At 37.5% G+C, this 20452-nt stretch overlaps 1 protein-coding gene across 1 annotated transcript in view; it reads right to left on the bottom strand.

The window, feature by feature from the left end:
- eys (eyes shut homolog) overlaps positions 1-20452 on the bottom strand; it is a 140041-nt gene that overhangs the window by 13607 nt on the left and 105982 nt on the right. Inside the window, exons 41-42 of the mRNA XM_051076578.1 lie at positions 13573-13681; positions 8620-8843 (exon numbers count right to left, since the gene is read on the bottom strand). Of these exons, the coding sequence (XP_050932535.1) occupies positions 8620-8843; positions 13573-13681 (333 nt within the window). The remainder of the gene's footprint in view (positions 1-8619; positions 8844-13572; positions 13682-20452) is intronic.

The following is a 20452-nucleotide window of genomic DNA, read 5'->3' as shown; positions in this document are numbered from 1 at the left end:
TCTTGAAATAAAATATTTACATTCTGTCACCAGCATTGTTAGATATGACTTTATTGAGGTATAAAAGGATATTGCCTAATGCAGTAAAATTTCTAGTGTCTAGTGACTATTAACAGGCTGCTAACGTCAATTTCAAGACGTTTTAAGGTGTGCGTTACACACTGTCGCTGCCAATTATGACCGTTAATTTCTAAGTAACCATCACAGAGAAATTGTCATGCATTGAACAGAACAGGCATTGTCATTTGTATAATCTTTGACAACCTGCAACAGGAAGAATCAAATATTTAAAGGAGCACCTCCTGGTGGAGTCTCCATGTTTCAGTGCTTTGAGTGCTGCTAATTTGTCCCTCGCATTGTCAGTTTGTGTTTGTGTTTAAATGCTGGTGACACACACTTTGCGTGGGTTTTTCCTCCAGATGCTCCAGTTTCCTCCCACAGTCAAAAAACATGCAGGTTAGGTGAATTGGACACTCTAAATTGCCTGTAGGTGTGAATGCAAGTGTGAATATGTCTGTCTGAATGTTTTGGCTGTGATAGGCTGACTACTTATCCATGGCTCTAGCACTCCACATTCCTGCACTGGATAAGTGGGTATAGAAAATGGATAGGTGGCTGGATGGATACACAAATTAACTATTTTCCTCTAGCTGTGGTGAACTCTTTCTTTGTTAAATATGAATGTAGAAGATAGTATAGTGTAGAAATTAGATCATGTTTACAAACATTGAATTATTCATAGGCAAGTATATTTGTGAAATTTTAAACTTGCCTCCATGTGTACAATTTTCAAAAATGATCTGAAGTATAGCAAGGCTGATGTGAGTTTTGCTGAACAGAGACACAAAAATGGCTCACGATGCAAAGGAACCACACAAAACAACAATACTGACCTTGAAACAATCCCCTACTTTCACTGGGTAAACAACGATTCTCTTCAGTTTTGTTGAAAGCGGCTTACAATTAACAGTACTAACAATGTTTGTCATTGCAAGAGATACAAATATCTTTGCATCCTCATAGAACAACTTTAAGCCTGAGAGCCGCAAAACAGACAAGCATATTATATATGTTTCTTAATCTAAAGTATTCAGCAACAATTATTATTACATTATTACAACTGAGTTTTACTATATTATTATTAATCTGTTATATATAGAAGCATCTTCTTATATGTCTCCACAGGCACAGTTATAGTCGTTAACAAATATTAATAAAAACGTATCTGCTTACATCTATATTACACTCTGTTATAAAGCATTATTAAATGCTTATATACAGTTGAAAAAATAGTAAATGGGAGGACTTAAGATTAAGTTTTGCCAAGTAAATGTACTAAACCACAAGTAATTTAAGGTGAGATAAATACAAAAATAAATTGTCAAATGACTTGTATATAAGCACTACAAACAGGCAACAGATATTTCTGGCTTTGAAAAGGTAAAGTGTAGATAGACAAGGGGAAGGAGCATGGTTGAAAACACTTGAGTTTTAATTGGCCTAATCAAAAACTTGATGTGTGGGGTGACAAAAGGTTATTTAAATTTGCCTGAGGGAATCACTTTGATTACTAAATTGTGGCAATGTTTGCAGACTAATTTGAATATGTTAATCACAAATGCATAAAGTTGGTACTCACCATATCTCACGCCATTCAAAGACTGCAGCACTACAGAACACACGCTGGATAAATTATTGAGGAGGACTACATTTTTAATCTAATGAGTACCAGATAAAATGATGAATAATTGACCAGTTAGCTTATGATATCCCTGTCAGCTAGAACAATAAGCTGCATGGCCACATGCATTTCTCAAATTTCATCCCTTGTAAGTTATTTACAGAACACTTCTTTTCAAGTGCTTGTTGGTATGCAAATACACTTCAGCAGTAAGGCAGTGATGAGGCTCTGCTGCCATAGCATTCTTCAGTTCTCTGGATGAAAGAATTTAGCCCACTTCATCCTTTGTTAAAATAAAAAGGACCACTGGGTTTAGCAGATATTATTCATAGAGAGGAACTGCTTTGGTTCGGAAACGCCATTTGCTTTCCAGTATAGTAAACAGCCAATTGGACACCATTATACTACAGACAGTATGATTCTTGGTTGGTGGGAAGGAAAATCATTTTTGAAAGACAACTTGTTCTTCACTCAATTATTTGTCATCTGAATTTTAATAAGAGCAAAGGGATGAAGTGGAATTTACACATGGCATTCACCTGACATAGTCAAGCTCCTGTTTGAGCAGCCGGCTGTTCGATATTTCCCTGACCTCTTCCAGGCACCCTTGCAAACATTTCCTTGGCGGTGAGGAAGGGTGATGTCTGTTAAGTCTCCATCACAGTCTTTTGAAACATACTGCCATAGAAAAGCATACTTTAGATGATACTTGAAATAAAATCCTTATAGAAAGGAGGCATAAACCGTGTGGGAACTTTTCTCAAGGGATCAGACAACATTTCTATGGTCCAACCTGGAACACACTGCACTCTGCAGAAAGCTGTGCTTCTCTGAAACACTTAAAGTATATTCACATGTTCAAACTCTACTACTTTTTTCAAATGTGCCAGTATATTTATTCAAGTTTCTGCTTCTGATACACTGACTGAGGAGGAAAGAAATCTTAGAACACCCTCTCATGTCTGAGAAATAAAGTTGTGTAACACTGATTTAACATTTCTTCACTTATGCAGGTTCAGACAGATGAACTGATATGAGGTGATGAAACTGATTTGCTTCAGACATGAGGCAGCTTCTTTGATGGGTGAGAGTTTCTGAACTAGTTTTTCCCATAGACAAGAAACTCGTCCACTTCTTAGTCTGCGTGCTGTGATGTAGCAGTATCACTGTTCGTCTCCCTCGCCAACACATAGGCTGTAAATAGCACGTCGTTACTGGGCCAAATGATGTGAGGTTCTACCTACTTGTATAAAACCGAAGAAGCTTTCAAAAATAAAAAAATATGATAAATTGTTGAGCTGTTTTTTTGTTGGAACTAAAACTGAAACTGTGTTTAAATGGACCAAGGAAACAAAACAGCTCACACTATCACTGACATGATGAAGGGGTGAGAGACAGAAAAAAAAATAGTCTGAGGGAAGGAGCCATTAGCCATTAAGGGAAAACTCGAGAGCACACTGAGACTGGCTTGTGCCGGATGAATTCAGTAATGAATAAAATAAGGTGATGTTTTTGTCTAGACTGCTAGACACCTCACTGTGGAGAACAGACTCTTTTAACTGGAAATCACAGTGTTTTCCACAAAAGCCACCTACCCGCACACACACACACTCAATACATTTATCCACTTTCCACCAGTCTTTGACACAACCCACAACAGAAGGTTGTGTCTGCTATAATCGCTTTTATGTTTTGTTCTCTCATGATCACAGAATAATTATTTTGCATCTTATGTCTAATTTGGGTACTAACATTACAGAAAAGAAACATTATATTTCTACAGCAATAACACAACAGTAACAGGGACATTTTGGGTTATACTGAGAACACAAAATAATTATTATGCGTCTACTGATAAATTTTAAGACATTATTACAGATCAGACTCACACATCAGACAGGGATAAATCAAATTCTAAACCAAACAACCTAGTGTATACAATGTATTTATTAGTTTCAAATAGGAAATCAGACATGATATTCTAGAGACCTTATTCAGTCAAATCTAATGAAGCTGGTAACTAGCAACATCTGAGCTCTGCTCCAACATAGCTCTGCTCCAACAACTGTAGCTCATGGTCTTGTTTAAAACCTTATAAGTCCAGATAAAATTCACAATAAAGTAGGGCTCATCTGCTTACTTGATAGTTAAAGGATAAAGCTTGTGATTGCTTTATAGTTTTTGTATGGTCAGAAAATCCCATTACCAAAAATAAACCAATCCTACTATGTATTGCCTGTTTATCTAAAGCCTTATGTAACTTATTCCTCTGTGCCACAGAGCTCCAAAAACTAATCATGATGGCTTGGATAGTTTATTTTGAGTTGATCCCACAAACACCATCCTGCTGCCATTAATGCTCTGTAGAGCACCAAATGAGTATTAATCCACTGCTGAAAATAGTACCCGTTAAATGCTGTAGTTACTCCTATTTGATAAAGTCTGCTAAATGTTTGCCCAGCTGTTTTAGAGGAATAAATTTTGAAAAATGTAACCGTGCATTTCTAACATGTGTGGCTGAGTACCAGAGGTAGGGCAGGGAAGTTGGAAAGTACTGACTGATTAACACCATGTTGATCCTTTCAAAATACCCAGCTGAAATACAATTATTTCTACTCTGTACCATATACATGAGACAGTGCAGAATGTTTAAGAGGACGAATCGACTGTCTTCAGGCTCATTGACCTGTTACCCTTCTGTTGTATTTTATTGTACTTGATTTGAATGAATTTGAAAAAAGAAATCTGGACATTTGTAATAGAAAGATTAAATGCAGAACCATTTCTTGTTCTTTCTTGGTTTTCATACTAAATTATCTGCAACTTGTCCCCAAGTCATTTTAATGATTGTATAATTACTAAGTAGTTACTTTTAAGAATGTCAAGGTTACAAAGAAACTTGCTTTTAAACAAGTAAATCCCTATATGTATAAAAATAACCAATTTGGACAAAACATACCCTCGCACAGTTGTTTTGAATGCACACGTCCTCCAAAATTCAAAGACACAAATGCAATAAACTCTGTAATGAGCAAGTTTTTCTCAGGATATATTCTTCAGGGACTGCAATTGCACACAGGATGATAGCTATGTTTGTTTCTCATGGTGAATTAAAATAATTGTATCTTGGACCTTGAGTTATTTTATAGGTACTTTGAAACAATTGAAGCTGGAACTCTGATTAAGATGAAATTGGTTTCACTTTCTTGGTGGAGAACACTTTTAGGCAGTGAAATGGAGCATCGGGAGAATTTATTGTTCAGTGGAGTTTTGTCTGCCACCGAAGCTGGACTATCACAGAGCGAACAAGACATTGTCTCTACTGCAACCAATTAGCAAGAAGTAATTCTGTCTATATGAGTTCTGCTCTGTGTATGTGTGAGCCTAACTTGGTCCTCTACTCAGTAACAAATGTGGATCTATTTATCTCTATCTGTGCATCTTACTTTCACAGTCACATTCTAAAACTTTTCAAACTTTTAAGCAGCTATAGGTGCTGTTTGATGACAAACCCACAAAAATTATTACCTAACTCTGCAGTTCCTCTCAGTGTTTCACTGTCTTTCAGCTCTTTGTTTTGATTTTATGGCTTGCAATTTAACTGTTTTTTTTTTTCAGATGTAGCAGGAAGCTGGGCAAAAACAATGAGGTATCTACCTACCAGCATCTCTAAAACTCACTAATTAACACACCATATCTTGTTTATTTAATCTGTACAAAAAACAAACATGTTTCTTGGTTTCTATGCTATTTGTTCTCTCTCATTAAAAATAAAAATCCTGTAATATACAAAAAACTAAACTGAGTTTTGCTGGGTGCAGTATACTTACTATCAAATCAAAGTCTCCATGCTCTATCCATGGACATAATGCTGCCACCTGCTACCACAAAAGGTTTGCTGCACACCCAGACAGAGGCACAAAGGGATACCATCAGCATCAGCAATCCAGCAGGACATTCATAGTCATGGAACATGGGATCCAGGTGCAAGTGTCATACCGCGTTACCCCCCCCCCTCCCCCCACACACACACACAACTGGTCACAAGTACATCTATGCATCTGTATGTGGATTACATTGTGGGAGGGATTGTGCAGTTGTATATATTTATCTAACTGTCTAATCAGGAGATGATGACATGTTGCATTTCATAACTAACTGTTATGATGATGCATTCTTACAGGTGCTTGGATTCTTTCCTCTGATGAAATATTCCTCTCTTTTTTCCTAGTGTTCTTGTTTGTTACAGAGCATCTGGAGAGTATTTCCAGCATGAATCTCTCTGTGCCCCTTGGAAACAATTTCCGCTTTAACATTTCTATCTGCTGTATTTACAGTTGGTCTAATAACATGGTCTGTGCGACCTGCAGCTGAGGTTTATAAATGGCACAGATATCAGGCATCACAGCCGTGGCACTGAAGAATAAAAAGGCCACGTTCCTTTGGTACTCATTGCCTGGCTTTTCACATTGATGTCACTTAAGTACCTAATATGTATGTATCACCCACCAACCACATCCCATTATCCTCTCAGGTTTAATATTGATATTTCTACATGCCTAAGTGAACAGAAAACCGCATGAAAATGGGACAGCATTGAAATCACCCCAACTGAACCCACAATCAAAATCCTTATTCATCCTATTATATTGTGGCAGTGCAATCCAGGGCGACTCACAGAATGAACAGAGCTCCTGTGAACTTGTGATGACCCCCTGCATGCTGTGCAGTTCAAGAGGATACTGCATTAACGTATATTCATCACACAGATAATTGCAAGGCCCACTCTTTCACACATGACAAGCCAATGTGACCACAATGCCACCGCCTCTTAATTGGTATTCTTAAAGCTATTCATATTCCAATATTCATGGTGCCCTTTTTCATTACCTGTTCAATAAATGCAACTGTTAATTGATAGTGTCATAACACAATGAAGACGACATTTAGGGCGGCTATTTTCTGGACTACCTAAGGTGAAAGAGCATCATACGTAGTTAATGCATACTTAAAAAGAAAGCAAAAACTGCTGGTAAGTGGGGTGTGATGGCAGTCTGATGAGCTGTACTGGATAAAGATGGAGGAAGAACGAATCTTCACATATCTGGCCCAGCACGAGGGACAAACTTTGGCCCAGGAATTAGTGGACAATCAAAAACACTATAGGTTTATAGAAAAGGGTGGGAAGGAATAGGACAGCGCTCCTTAGCATTCCAGATACTCAAGGAATTTGTAGATAATCTCAAAATAATGAAAGAATTAAGATGTAAACACAACACTGACATGTTATCATCTTTTCAGTTGATATGATGAGGACTAACATTAACATTTATTTGGAGTCATGTCTCTGATGACCTGATACATGTAAGTCCAACATTCACTCTCCTTTTAGCTCTGTTTTTGTCTCCACCAACTCCGGAGGTGAATATCTGTCTCTGGTAGTGCACAACTGGTTTTCAGAGCTTTTTCAGTGAAAATAGTTAACAATCTCCAGCTAGAAGTGACATCAATGAGGTGAGAGTGAACCAAAACAGTAAAGCTATGGGCCCTAAAATGAGCTGACAGATGCTAAAAATACTCCATAGACTTGAGGAAAACTACAAAATGGGGTGATCATCTGTGAGTTTGTCACTATGAGCGACTCATTTCATGTACAAATAGTCATGTCATTAATCATTATCCATTATCCAAGTTTTTACAACAGCTTTAAAAACTGATGTGGCAAGTCATTAATATTAGTGTTTAACACAAAGTCTCTCATCTGCCACATAAATAACTGCTATACAACAAGATGGTTTGCTAGCTGTATTAAATGTTACATAATGTCAAAGCCAAAACGAGAAGTCACAAGCAGGGGAGTTGAAGAAAGTCAGAGGATAGTCAACAACCAACTGACCTCTCAATTTGTGCTGACTCCTCACAGATTTATTGCTGGTCTGTGGGAGAGCAGGCGCCATCACAGTGAAGCCAACAGTTTCTTTTTCGCCTGAACTTCTGTTATTGCACATTTATTTCATCTTGCACATTTAATTGGTACAGTGTTACAAAATCTTGGAGACCTCAAACGTTCAACAACACTGAAAAATTAATCAACTTGCAAAGCTGCAGCCTTTGTAACAGGCTGTTTACTGTTCAAAAAGATTTGGCATGCAACTGTTACTGACTTGCATGTTCCAAACTTCCCCACAAACACTTGAATTATGCATAATGCATATCATCATGCCGAGAAGACAAAAAGGAAGAACTTTAAAATTGTAGAAATTCACCCACCCTTTTCAGGATAAATTTACATTGATTTTCTGCTGATACTGAGTCCCAGTCCAGTATTTCACAGTGCACAGCTAGCCTATAGTAGGCCTACACTCAAATTAGTCCAATGCAGATAAGATAAGCTTGACAACTGAATAGCTCTGCAGTAGGAAATGGTTGGTGCTAAAAAGAAGAGCTGTTGCCAAAGCTGTCATTTCACTAGCTGGCTGACTGAGTTAGTGTGTGTTCACAGCTCCCAATGCACAGCCACAGCTCCATTCATGTTTTTAGAGATTGGGAAAACAATTTAAACTGGAATATACAATTCTACAATGGATACTGCCTGGCTCTGACAGTCCTGCTTCATACTGAGACACATGGGCATTGGCAATCAGCAGGTCTAACATGGAGATGTAATGACTCTGTCATTTATACTAATTTTTTTCACGACCTTTGTTGTTTATAGCATAAACATATCCAGTAAACACTCTCTTTTGTTTGACACATGCACATCCAAAACCCTGGTTCTACTCAGCCGCAGTCCACCTCATTTCTAGGTTATTTTTTTTCTGTGCTATGTATTACTATTAGAGGACGAAATGTTTGAGACACTGTTTTATATTCTTAGTGGCTTTCAAGTTCAAAGGTAGTTAAGTAATGTTTAATTAGTGTAAAAAGTGACCTAGTACCTGACACAAGTTCCTCCATTACGACAGGGAAGGTGCTGGCAGACAGGCGGGTCACAGTTCTTGATGTTTCTCCCTCTCACTGCCTCACCCACCAAGTAAATCTCCTTTGAGTTGACCTGAAGTTCCCTGATGCAGCCGATGAATCTCCTCGCTCCCTTTGCACTCCCATCACGCGTCTCCCACTGGGAAGAAACATCCCCAAGAAATATGGGTCCAAAGGTTCCCTGCAAAAAAAAAAAAAGTCAGGAAGCTGGTGATCAGTGTTATCATTTATTAAATCACACTAAATAGCTCACACTATTATATAAGTATGAACTTTGCAGCTGAAAACAGGTTCTTAACATCAGTGCGTGTGAATATATTAACATTATTATTACATTAACAAGCCTTCAATGTATATTAAAATGATCAAGAATGATTAACACTATCTGCAAGCGGTTACTTTCCAGCTTAATGTGGTTTTAGCATAACCTAGACAAGAAACTGGAGTTGTAATTGTCTTTTTTCAGACTCTCTGACATCATATGATAATACACACCCTGATACAATGAGAAAGAGGTAAAATATCTGAAAAAAAAAAAAAAAAATACTGCACGCTTTCTTTGATGTGCAAGGTAATTGGGTAGAATTAATGTAGATAAATTCTGTGAACTCACAGCTCATCCTACCATAACAGTCAATTTAACAAGTAAGGCATAATTGTGTCTGCTACCAAAGTAGAGCTGCATAAAAAAATGTAGCACAAGACCATCTCATATTAGCGCTGAATTACAGATATTCCATTTACAGCCCTGACCTCAGGTTGTTCAAATGAATATTGAATACTACTTTCTGTTCGAAGGGTTTACATAATATTTTCATACTCACGCCATGCATGATGATTAATTTATGAAAGCCAAATCAACATTTATCCCAGGTCCATTACACACTGTTTTAAATTATGTAACATGGTGACAGTGGATTTCAAAATAAACCTCCCTTGAGTCAAGGGATTTTCTGTTTAATGCAGAAAGTCTTCCCTTTAGATGTTGCAGTTTATCATTAAATAAAATTAGATAATATAGCACTTTTTGTTCTGTAGGATCAAAGACCTTTCCTGTTCCTACGGCTCACCTCACTACAGGTTAAAGAATTAAAGCTACTTCAACCTTTAGCTGGGTCATATCTGAAATATTATGCATACATTTGAAAATTGTTCCATAGCATTTTCTGATTTTTTCTTCCCCTAAAATTTTTCAAGCAAAACAATAAAAACAATAAAAAAAACTAACCCTAACCCTCTATTTTTTATTTTGACTGTTGGATACTGATTATACTTACTATCCCTGTATAAGCTTGTTAACGTGGATACTTTCATTTTATCGTATCTGGTCATGGCAGATATGGACTGAATTTATATAGTCTTAACAACCACTTAAAGCGCTTTACACCAGGAGATGCTATAGACAGCGCTTCTCTATCGCGCACACTGATAGCTGATGGCACTCAGGAACAATTGGGGGTACAGTCTCATGCCCAAGGACGCTTCAACACACTGACTAGAGGAGCCAGGGATCGAACCGCCGACCTTATGGTTAGTGGATGACCCCACTCTACCTCTACCCATCACCCCACTTCATACTTTTCACAATGTAGGCCTCTTATGTCATGTATTAAATGGTTGAGTCAGACACACTCTGTTGTTATAGAGGGCTGTTATGTCAGAAACTATAAATCTTACTTATGTGGGTCAAGGCACAGTTCTTGCTTGACTTTGTCTTTCTCTACATGGTTCCATTGGGTGACATTCTGTGTAATTTCAAAGCTATGCTGATGATATTCACTTTTGCATGGGATACAACATAGGATAAAAATCCTTCATAAAGAATACAGCAAATATGGCATTTTAATGGCACTGTGAACATATCAAATCACTGAATCTTGACATTTTCAATTTCATATGATTCATGTATTATGAAAACTAGGCAGTCTTATAAGAATTTATATGAGTTTGACGTCCCTCCACTGTAAAATCCGTCATGGCTCCATGCTGGCGGTGGAGAGAAGGTGTTGGACAGCTGCAGTGGAGGTGTTCAGTGGAGGGACGGTGAGGCGTTAGACCACATAATCATTTGAAACGTTGGCTTTACGCAGGCTTTAATTGACATAACTGCAGCATATTCGAAAGCCTATAAAGAGGCACGGATGACAGGGTTCACAGGAACATGTGTGTAATGGCACCACAAAGTTAAGAGCCCTAAAAGTATATTTCACAAAGCTGAAGACTCAAATAAAATAAGCAGCTGTGGCTAGATACTTTTACAATGAGCTAAACTGTATTTTATGTGATACAACCAGCTATAAGCCACTGGAGCCACATGATGACGATGGACTGATATGGAATGACTTTATGATGCCTTCAAGTATGTTTACCATGTTTATGAGAAGAGTCCATTTGAAAGACCCGCTGATGTAATATTCATGACTTTGTGAGTGGACTTACAGCAGTTCATGTGTGCTGTATGCTGATTTTCAAGTTCTATTTGAAGGCAGCACTAGTCAATGTGACATCCATTCCATTATTATATCTACATATTCTTCTTATGCATATGTTGGCCTATATAGATGAGTAACTGACAAACATTGTGGCACAGTTTAATTGTTATTGAGCACTAAAAGCTTTCTTTGTGGGGATGACCAGTTAAAAATGTAGCAGTAACAGTTCAAAGCAAAATAATCAATATATTCACTTGCTCCAGGCCTTGAATCCCTACACCGGCAATCTGTGAGATTTGGGACAGAATCTAAAAATACTTTGTATTTAAAACTCTCCAACCTAAATTCCCAAGAATAAAACTGGCTATGACTTGTTTTAGTGACTTTGCAGTCCAGCATTTCTGTTATAATTTGACATATACCACTATTTTGGTAATTGTTCTGAGTAGTGCTGCACTGACATCTGCTTAACCTGATGAGCCCCAAAAGTCTAGACAGGAAGCTGCCGCCGGGTCATGTAGGGGCTGTTGGTCTTAACTCGCAAGTTACTCTATGGGTTCACTTAAGTCACATCAGGTTATTCATATGATCTAAAACCACAAATTTGCCTCAAAGATCTTTACAATTTGTATCTCATATGACATGCTCTACCCTCAGACTCTCAAGACATTAAGGCTACTATGTGAACTTCCCTTGTTGACTAGTAGCTAGTAGCTAGTCAAGCAGATTCTTTTATTCCTCTATTCCAACATGCATGACTTTTCCACTTTTCCACAACAGTATATAATCAACTCAAAGCCCATCTGCTGCATACCGGCTATCTTTTAGTTAAATATGACTGGCACTGAGCACTAAAAAAAATCCAAACTAATTCACTCACATTAACTGTAAATCTTGGTAATGCATTAGTCTGAAATAAAAGTTGGTAAAGGTTAAGTGGCAACCACTGTGCAAAATACTTATAGCTAATGCATGTAAGACACTTGTGTCATGAATGTGTTATAAAGAAAAATGGAAAAAACAAAAACATCTTGGCATCTCAAATTAGAAGACCATAAATCACAATGAGGGCGAGGGAGGCATGTTGAGCCTGTGGGAAGGTTGAGCCCCTCTCTGTGTCTTTGAAAGTGACAACCAAAATTATTAATTTAATAATAAATATAGGTGTTGTTAATCAAATTAATGAGCCAGAGTGAAAAGACCAGCCTGTGATTAACAAGTGAGAACTAGCTTAGTGCTACTCACATGCTTGCAAAGTGTCATCTTGGCAAATAATGTAACAGGTGCACATGTTTTTAATGGGAGCTCCTGTTCTCCATTCATAAACAACTGCTGTTAGTTAAAAACAGTGTGCGAGGCTGGCTTTAATAACATATGGTTAATCTGCTCATGATGTTGCTGTCACCAGTTCTATATTTGATTAAAGGCAATAATAAATGTAAATGGAAAACTCATACAATCCATAATTTAGCTGTTCACAGGCAGCTCCTTGAACTTTTAGTTTGTGTAAACCAACCAACATTATTTACAGTATCCTTTCAAATTCTTTGGTATTAGTGCAGCTATACTGGATCATGAGTGCCAATACCAAAACAATATATTTTTTAAATAATATAGTTCAGTGTCAGTAATGTTTCAGATATTACTGACACTGAAATATTTTATGAATATAAATATATAAATAAATCATTAAGATATTTCAGTTTCCTTTTGTCATTGGACAAAAGCCAAAACATTAAAAAGCTGTGGCAGTTTAAAATGAGCAAAAATAAGATTTTACATCAGAAATTGTCTGATCAAAAACTGAGATACTTGATGCTATAATTATATTACTGTCTGTTCCATTATGTACACACTAAATGCTACGTGTTGTGAGTTTGCTGGATTGTAAATGCTGCTATATATTGCATCTTAACTGAGGTCACCCTGTTGAAACAGTGGGGGTCTCAGCTGAACCTTCCTGAACTTTTGCACCTAAAAGGTGTTGTGTTGGCCAACACATTCCTGATAGTTTACTTTGAATGGTGAATGCTGTATTTCTGCAGTTTACCTCATGGTTGCTATGACGAGGATAAAATGAATGAACTGGATAAGCCTTCAAACTTGTAGAGCTATCACTCAAACTGGAATTCCAGGATTATTTTAACATTACATTCATGATTATGTCACCACATGACATGATGTCTCACAAGTACTGGAAGCAACTGCCACCAACACAGCCCCTTGCATTTTTTAATGTATGACATTCAGGAAAAAAGCAGCATACAATGTATGCATTTCCTCTGATTGTTTAGTCATGGATGCTGGGAATCATGCATGCCAAATGATATTACTGTTTTAATAAGCTTTTTGATATGTGTAAAATAAATTGTACTGTAAAAGTAAGCAGATACCAAAGACATAATTATGGATTAGAAATGCTTATTTGAGATAATGGCTGTACAAAGACTTGATTTGACTGCAGGAAGGTCAGGTTACCTCTGACACGGGATGCAACACATACTCTTCAAGACGCTGAGCTGTGCCATTATCTGTAGCTATTTCAATCATACATGACCCTCCTTGTTTGCCGACAGGCAGATTGTATCTGTCGAGAGAGAACAGAGAGAGAGCAGGGTTAGTTAGAAAGGATGCTCTCCACAATATCTGATAAACACAATAAATCCAGCAAAGCATGAAAAATATTCTGATGGAGAGACAGACAGAGCAGTCACAGTAATGGAGCTGCTAATGTGACCACTGAGACCATTCTATAAAATGAGTGTGTATGACAACGTATACATTACACACTGTTTTATGAGAAACTTTATGCACTGGTAGATTTGGCTAGAAGCAATGGTGCATTTGTATCCAAAGCTAAAGCTCAAACCCAAGAGAGACAACAGAAACAGAGAATGGCCTCCACAGCTGGATTTAAATAATAAGACCAGAAATAGGTTTCTGCTCAGTGCTGCGGTGATATTCTTTAAGTTGTTGTGTTCCTCAGCTGCAATGCAATTCACATAATAATGCCGGTAAATTCACTAAAATAAAGATAAACCACACACTAAGATAACCAGTCAGAACTAGTTTAATTTTACATGACAAGTGTCAAGTGTATTACATGCATTACCATTTCATATGATAATATCAAATAATATTATTACTAATAATAATAATGATAAGGAAACAAGTCAGCTGCAAAAACATGATGATGGGTATAAGTGCTCATTATGTCATTCAGGATTAATTAATGATAAAAAATGAGGGCACAAACTAGATATACATTATAAACCTAATGAGAAGGAAGACAATTTTATCATTTGACCCTCTGAGTCTCTCAGGGGAAATATACAATTGTAGTAGTCATTAATGTTGCAGCCATAATGTTAAGTAGCTGGTCTACTTGTGTCATTTTCCAGCTTTGGCAAAGTCAAGTGATTCCCTCTCTCCTATTCATCATTGGCTTTACACTGGCAACATACAATAGCAGCCTCTTTACCGGGCTGCACATTATGCAAAAGGTTGTACATTCTGCACCGCATGCATAAACAGGATTCTGTTAGGGAGTAATCTCAACAATGCACTTTTGTTCCATAGGCTTATTCACTGTTTGCTTGTAAAGATGTAACACAAGTAATAACCACAAATCAGAGTCTGCAAAATTCATTCGCTCATTCTTTGTGATTGTACCTCTGCTGATGAGGAAAAACCTTTCAAATGTCTGTTTTAATGGCCAGATGGAAACAATCAGGGCAATTGCCCTCCTGCTAATTTGAAACAGCCTTCCAGGACGTCTCCCTGAGGCAATCACACGCATACAACTTCAGGTAAGACTAATTACAGGTATGGAAATCACGAGAGCTATTTTGTACACACACACTAATGAATTAAGGCATATTTAAGACTGCAAACGTGAAATGCAACCTAATGTCCAGAGAAGACAGCTATCACCCATCCACGGGGTGCCTGGTGTGTTTCTGAGGTCATTCTCCCAACATTAGCATAACAGTACGTGATCAGTGGGTGAGTGAGTGAGATTTCAGAGAATTACATGGCCCTCCTGTTTATTTTCAAATAACAATAATATAAAAAGATCCTAACAAAAAGACTGAAATGATCCAATATTGCAATCTGTGACTTTATGCAGCAAAAACATAAAGTTGGCAAGGTATAAAACATCACAATATTGTTACACAACTCTGTTGCCAAAGGCATTTGAGGCATATTTTGATGTTTAGTACAGCAGCATTTTATTTGGCCTGCTAATGCTGCAAAGACTGCCCCTGTGAGACATAGAGAGCATGCTCACTAAGCAAACAGGATGATGTTACTTGATGAACTCTCGTGAGCACATTGAATGCTCTACCAGGCTAATTTACATCAGTCTTGCTCTAAGGCAAATATGGCTATTTATAAAGATGACTACTGTATGACTACTTGCTAGCAGTTAGATAGCAAGGAATATGCCCCACAGCCCCACATCATCATCATCACCACCACCACCACCACCACACACAGAGACATATGAACACAAAACCACAATGGATTCTATTACACAAACAAACATATGAGTGAATCAGAGGAAAAAGAGGCTGGGGTTTGTTGAATGCTGAGATGAAGCACTCTGCAATTTCTTATTGGGCTCCCTGTGCTCCATTCACTGCTGGGTCTCTTAGGACCAACAATAGCAAATTCCCAACTTGAGGTAAACAAACAAAAACGTATGAATATTTCATATTCTCCAAACACACAAAACCACAATATGGCTGTGATCGTTTTTACTTACTCAATCATTATTTATGCATTTCTTCATCTGGCTAATGCTCTAATCACAAGTGATTTGTCATCTCTAACATCCTCATTTAGATTGTGTCTGGTGTGTGACTAATTCAGTGTAACTGCATTACTGCAACTTTCCTGAGGATCACCACTGAAATATTACCTGCAATGTTAAGGGACCTTGCAAATATTTTCAGCACAGCACCTTTACACAAAGGTATTTGTTAAACCTGATGGTAGGTGTTTTGTCTTTTACAATCCTATTTGAACGTGCCTCCCTCATAGTCCCCTGCAGAAAATTAATAATGAGGGTGGGATCATCATTAAAATATTACTATTGCATAAAACATCTGAGAGTATTGGCAACAGATGGCAGTAAAACATCACGCACTGTGCTGGTGTCCTTGCAACAGTTTTCACTGGCTGATAGGCAAGATGTCACTTTCTTACGGTTTATTATTCTAATCATATACCAGATTCGTACAAAAAGCAAATGATAATGTGGAACATGGTGGTGGTGCGTTTATAATTTGCAAGTCATTTAGTGATTTAGAGTCGAGAATCTATTAGTTCTGAAGCTAGAGAATATGCTCAGAGAGAGTTTCAGACCTGTGAGCAGACAGAATGTAAATGGGTCACACATATTACATATAAAGGAAGATATGTACCACCTGTTACTATGATATTCTTTTTAGCATAGAATAGAATTAAACAACCGATATGACTGAAGAGAGGGAAAATAAACCCCCTCATATACTTAATAATCAAGTACTACTCTGAAATGTAACATTACACAACTGCATAAGATGTCAAGGTGGATCTGTTTGTTGGTTTTTCCTTAAGTGCAACAAGCCCTGTATCACACCATAATCTACACCTACATTGACAGTAATGCCAGCTCTGGCTCTGGTGCAGTGACTTTCTCACACGAAGCACTGCAGCATTTGCTGCATAATTTGTGCTGTGACTGGCAAGCCTCAATTAATTTGGGTAGCCTGTGTTCTATCATTATATCTCCACCAATACAATTAGACAGCACACAGCAAGCCTCTTGGCATTGTGGGGCTTCACAAAAGAAATTCAAAGTGAGCAGGCAGGGCTGCTGGTTACTTCCTCAATGAATCTTTTATGGCAGTGCTTGTCAATACAACTCTGAATACAGTGTGAGTGATAAACATATGCGGCCTCAGATTTGGCATCGGGTCAAGAGGAAGTGGATTTAAAAACAAAATGCTCAATATTAAGATCTCACTTTTCACCCTGCTGCACATGGGGCATGGCACATCCCCAAAATAAATGTTGTTTCCCCATTAATCTTCCAGCAATTAAAACCCAGTGGGGGAGTGCTGAGGATGGGTTCTGTCCACCAGTTAGTGTAGTTCAGAAAAAGTAATCAATGACTGTTCACTAATTACTTTTCCAAATAACACAGGGACTGACTTTACCCACTGCTCAGATAAACACTAATTACAGCAGTGATCATTTTACTTTTAAGTTACTATAACCCTATATACATATTCATATGTGCATCCAAATGCAAAGTAGATAGATGGTCACTGAACAACCATCTTAGTTCTTAATTAGCAAGCATTTTGATGAGCAAGTTGACAGAGGTGAACAGGTGTTTCTGACCAGGACAGAAGTTGAACTCAGAACGCTGAGATTCTTATGGTTTTGTGACATTAATTCAAAGAATTCCTGAGGCGTTATGAAATTTGCCATTATTTTGAAATTCTCATCTTGTCACAGCACTGTCTGTTTTCTTCCTCTTACAGCAGCTGTTGCTAGGCAACATTACACACCAACATATTTTTACATCAAAATAATATTCAATGGTCAGTGGAAAATAGGTTTATAAGAATCATGAAACAACAGAACATGTTTTAAATGCACACATTTTAAGTATAATAAATTAATATTCTGCTATGATTAATATTTTATATAACATGGTCTTCCTACATAAAAAGTAAAAAAATAAAAAAAATTAAAAAATTAAAAAAAAACTCAGAAAAGGGGCTGGACACACATCTACACTTACTTCTTCACTGAGAAATTCTATGGCTACTGTTACAGGAAACATAGCCATATATAGCCATATATGAGCCTCAGTCAGACCCAGGTTCAGCTGAGGAATCTGTCTGACTAGCAGATGTATCAGAATGTTACGTGTAGTTAGCATCTTTAAATAGTTTTTGTTTGTTAGCTTTTTACCTTGTAACTGGCACTGACACAGTGTTAGTGGTTGTGCTCTCACTCTCTGTGCCGACAAGTCCTGCACTGGAGGTCTCAGGGTTGTTTTTTGAATTTGCTCTACATGCAATAAAATTCAGGACATCTGGGCGTCAGCTTCATCAACCATCCATTATTCATGGGTTTGGTTGATTGTTCCCTGGTTCCCCCTGTCCACATGTCAAAGTGTCCTCAAGCAAGACAAAAAAAGGACTTGTTTTGTCTGCAAAACAGTCTGCAAAATGAATTTAATATATGTGTTTAAATACTTTCATACACTTATTGAAACAAGGTTGGTGGTGCAAGTATTTTTCATTGGAGTGAGAGCATTTTAAATCGATTTACTAGACATAAGTCAAGCAAGAAGCAAATCAAGTCAGAATTATGAAAAGACATGGAGCAATTCTCTATCCCATCACTAAACAAGCATACTGTCAAGCTTTTTTGGGTACTTTACTGACTTTGAGTATTACATTGACATTTTCACAGCATCCAACAAAGAACTTCAGAAAATTGAGACAATTACAGATGTGATGGCCAAATATTCATGCATGACTCCTAGTGAAATGCAATATTTAGTTCATTTTTAAACAGACAATAATATGACAGTCTATAAAAGAAAACGTCAACATGAACATCAAAATCCATGAACTGCTAGACACACAATCCTCTGTCATAAAAAAGAATATTCCCAGTAAGTCAGAACCATATTTGAGACTTGAGACACTACTCCTATTCCTTTGACTAGAGAGAGAAAAAAGCTCACACAAAAGTGGCATAAATTTGAATAATCATATCTGCCAGGGACTCTGAGTTCACTTGTGACAAGGAAAGAAATGTGATGCTGCAGAATGCTATGTGTCATCCTTGTTGATCTTTGACCGTGTACGAATGAAAATGACTCCAACAGTGAATGCTAAGCGCAACGGGATCCAGCCAATAATGTACACAGCCTCATAAATGACCTGGGGAGCACTTGGAGTCTGTCGCTCTCAAACTTTAATCGCAGCAGCATTGCCCCAAACATCCCCAAAGGAAAACTTCCCAACATCAAAAACCAAGCCAACAACAAACATGTCCTCCCCAAATGAAAAATGACACAGCTTCTCCCCTGCACACTCCCCTTTCTGAAATTATATAGCAGCACAGGGCATTTCAGTGCTGGCCTTTTGTCTTGCCAAGTTTACAGTCTACTGTATATTGGAGTGCTAGAAATGCTTTGTAGATTTAATTGTTTAAAAATGCAATTTAACATTTCCAGAAGCATAAAACATACTTTAAAGTTGTTGTGTAATGGTAATGTTATGTGTGCTTCACATCCACTGTCAGTCCGCTTGTCTATTATGCATTATTTCACTGGAAAACATAATGCACCGCAACACCATTACATTCACAAAAACTATTGATATTCTGCCTGAAGCTATAATATCCTACTTCCTGTTCCTACACAGATTACAGTTTTAAACAGATTATAAAGTGAAAGTTAATTGAATGCAAGCTCTTTGCTCATTTTATAGGGATGTCTACACAGTATGTTTCATGTATATGGCAACCTGTTTGGGTTATTCTGATCATTTTAGTACAATAGTGCTCTATAGAAGGAGAATGTGATTCAATCAGTTATGTTTACCATCAGAATAGGCTGATGAATTCTTGAGTGATTATTAACAATGTTCATCATCCCTTTGTTGGGGTTGATTAGCATGATGGAGTGGTGTGAGACTATTGAACCACAGTCCTCTGTAGCTCAAAGATGACAAGAAAGAAAGACGATGGGTCAAGAAAAGTAAAGGATCCTTGACTGGGTCTAATGATGAAGTTTTGTATATATACACAACATCTAATTGAATGAGATATATTGCCAAAATTCTGTTAATGCTGTCTGGAAAACAATGTGGAGCTAAAACTTTTTAGAAGTAGCAACGGCTGTGTGACCACCCACTGGAGGGCTTTTAATGTCATAAACCCTTCACATTGTTTACTGTGTTGTTTGGTACCCATCTTCATAACTACTCGTTGCAGCAATTATGTCATTATCAAAACTACAGAGCATAAAAGCATGGATAAGTATCAAGAAAATTAAGTGCCATATTCTTATATAATCTCTTGCTACGGTACTGTAAGTTGAGCTGAGGTGTCATACAATCTCTTTGTGTCAACAAAGCTGCATCAGTGAAAAATGGCATCCGGTTACGTGTATTACATGAGCAAGCTAAAGCAGCATAACTGAATTTGTATGAAAGCAGCAGGCAAATGTTTTCTTGTCTTGATGTTATGTGTGTCAGCAGAACATAGCTCAACTTCATACCAATGACAATAAGATTGGTGGGTTGAAACTGAGAGAGAGTGTGAGTACTAGTAGATGGAA

Source organism: Lates calcarifer, linkage group LG16_LG22 (genome assembly GCF_001640805.2).
Source record: "Lates calcarifer isolate ASB-BC8 linkage group LG16_LG22, TLL_Latcal_v3, whole genome shotgun sequence".
Lineage (NCBI taxonomy): Eukaryota > Metazoa > Chordata > Actinopteri > Centropomidae > Lates > Lates calcarifer.
The sequence above is the reverse complement of the archived record's forward strand: the minus strand, read 5'-3'. Positions and strand labels throughout refer to the sequence as shown.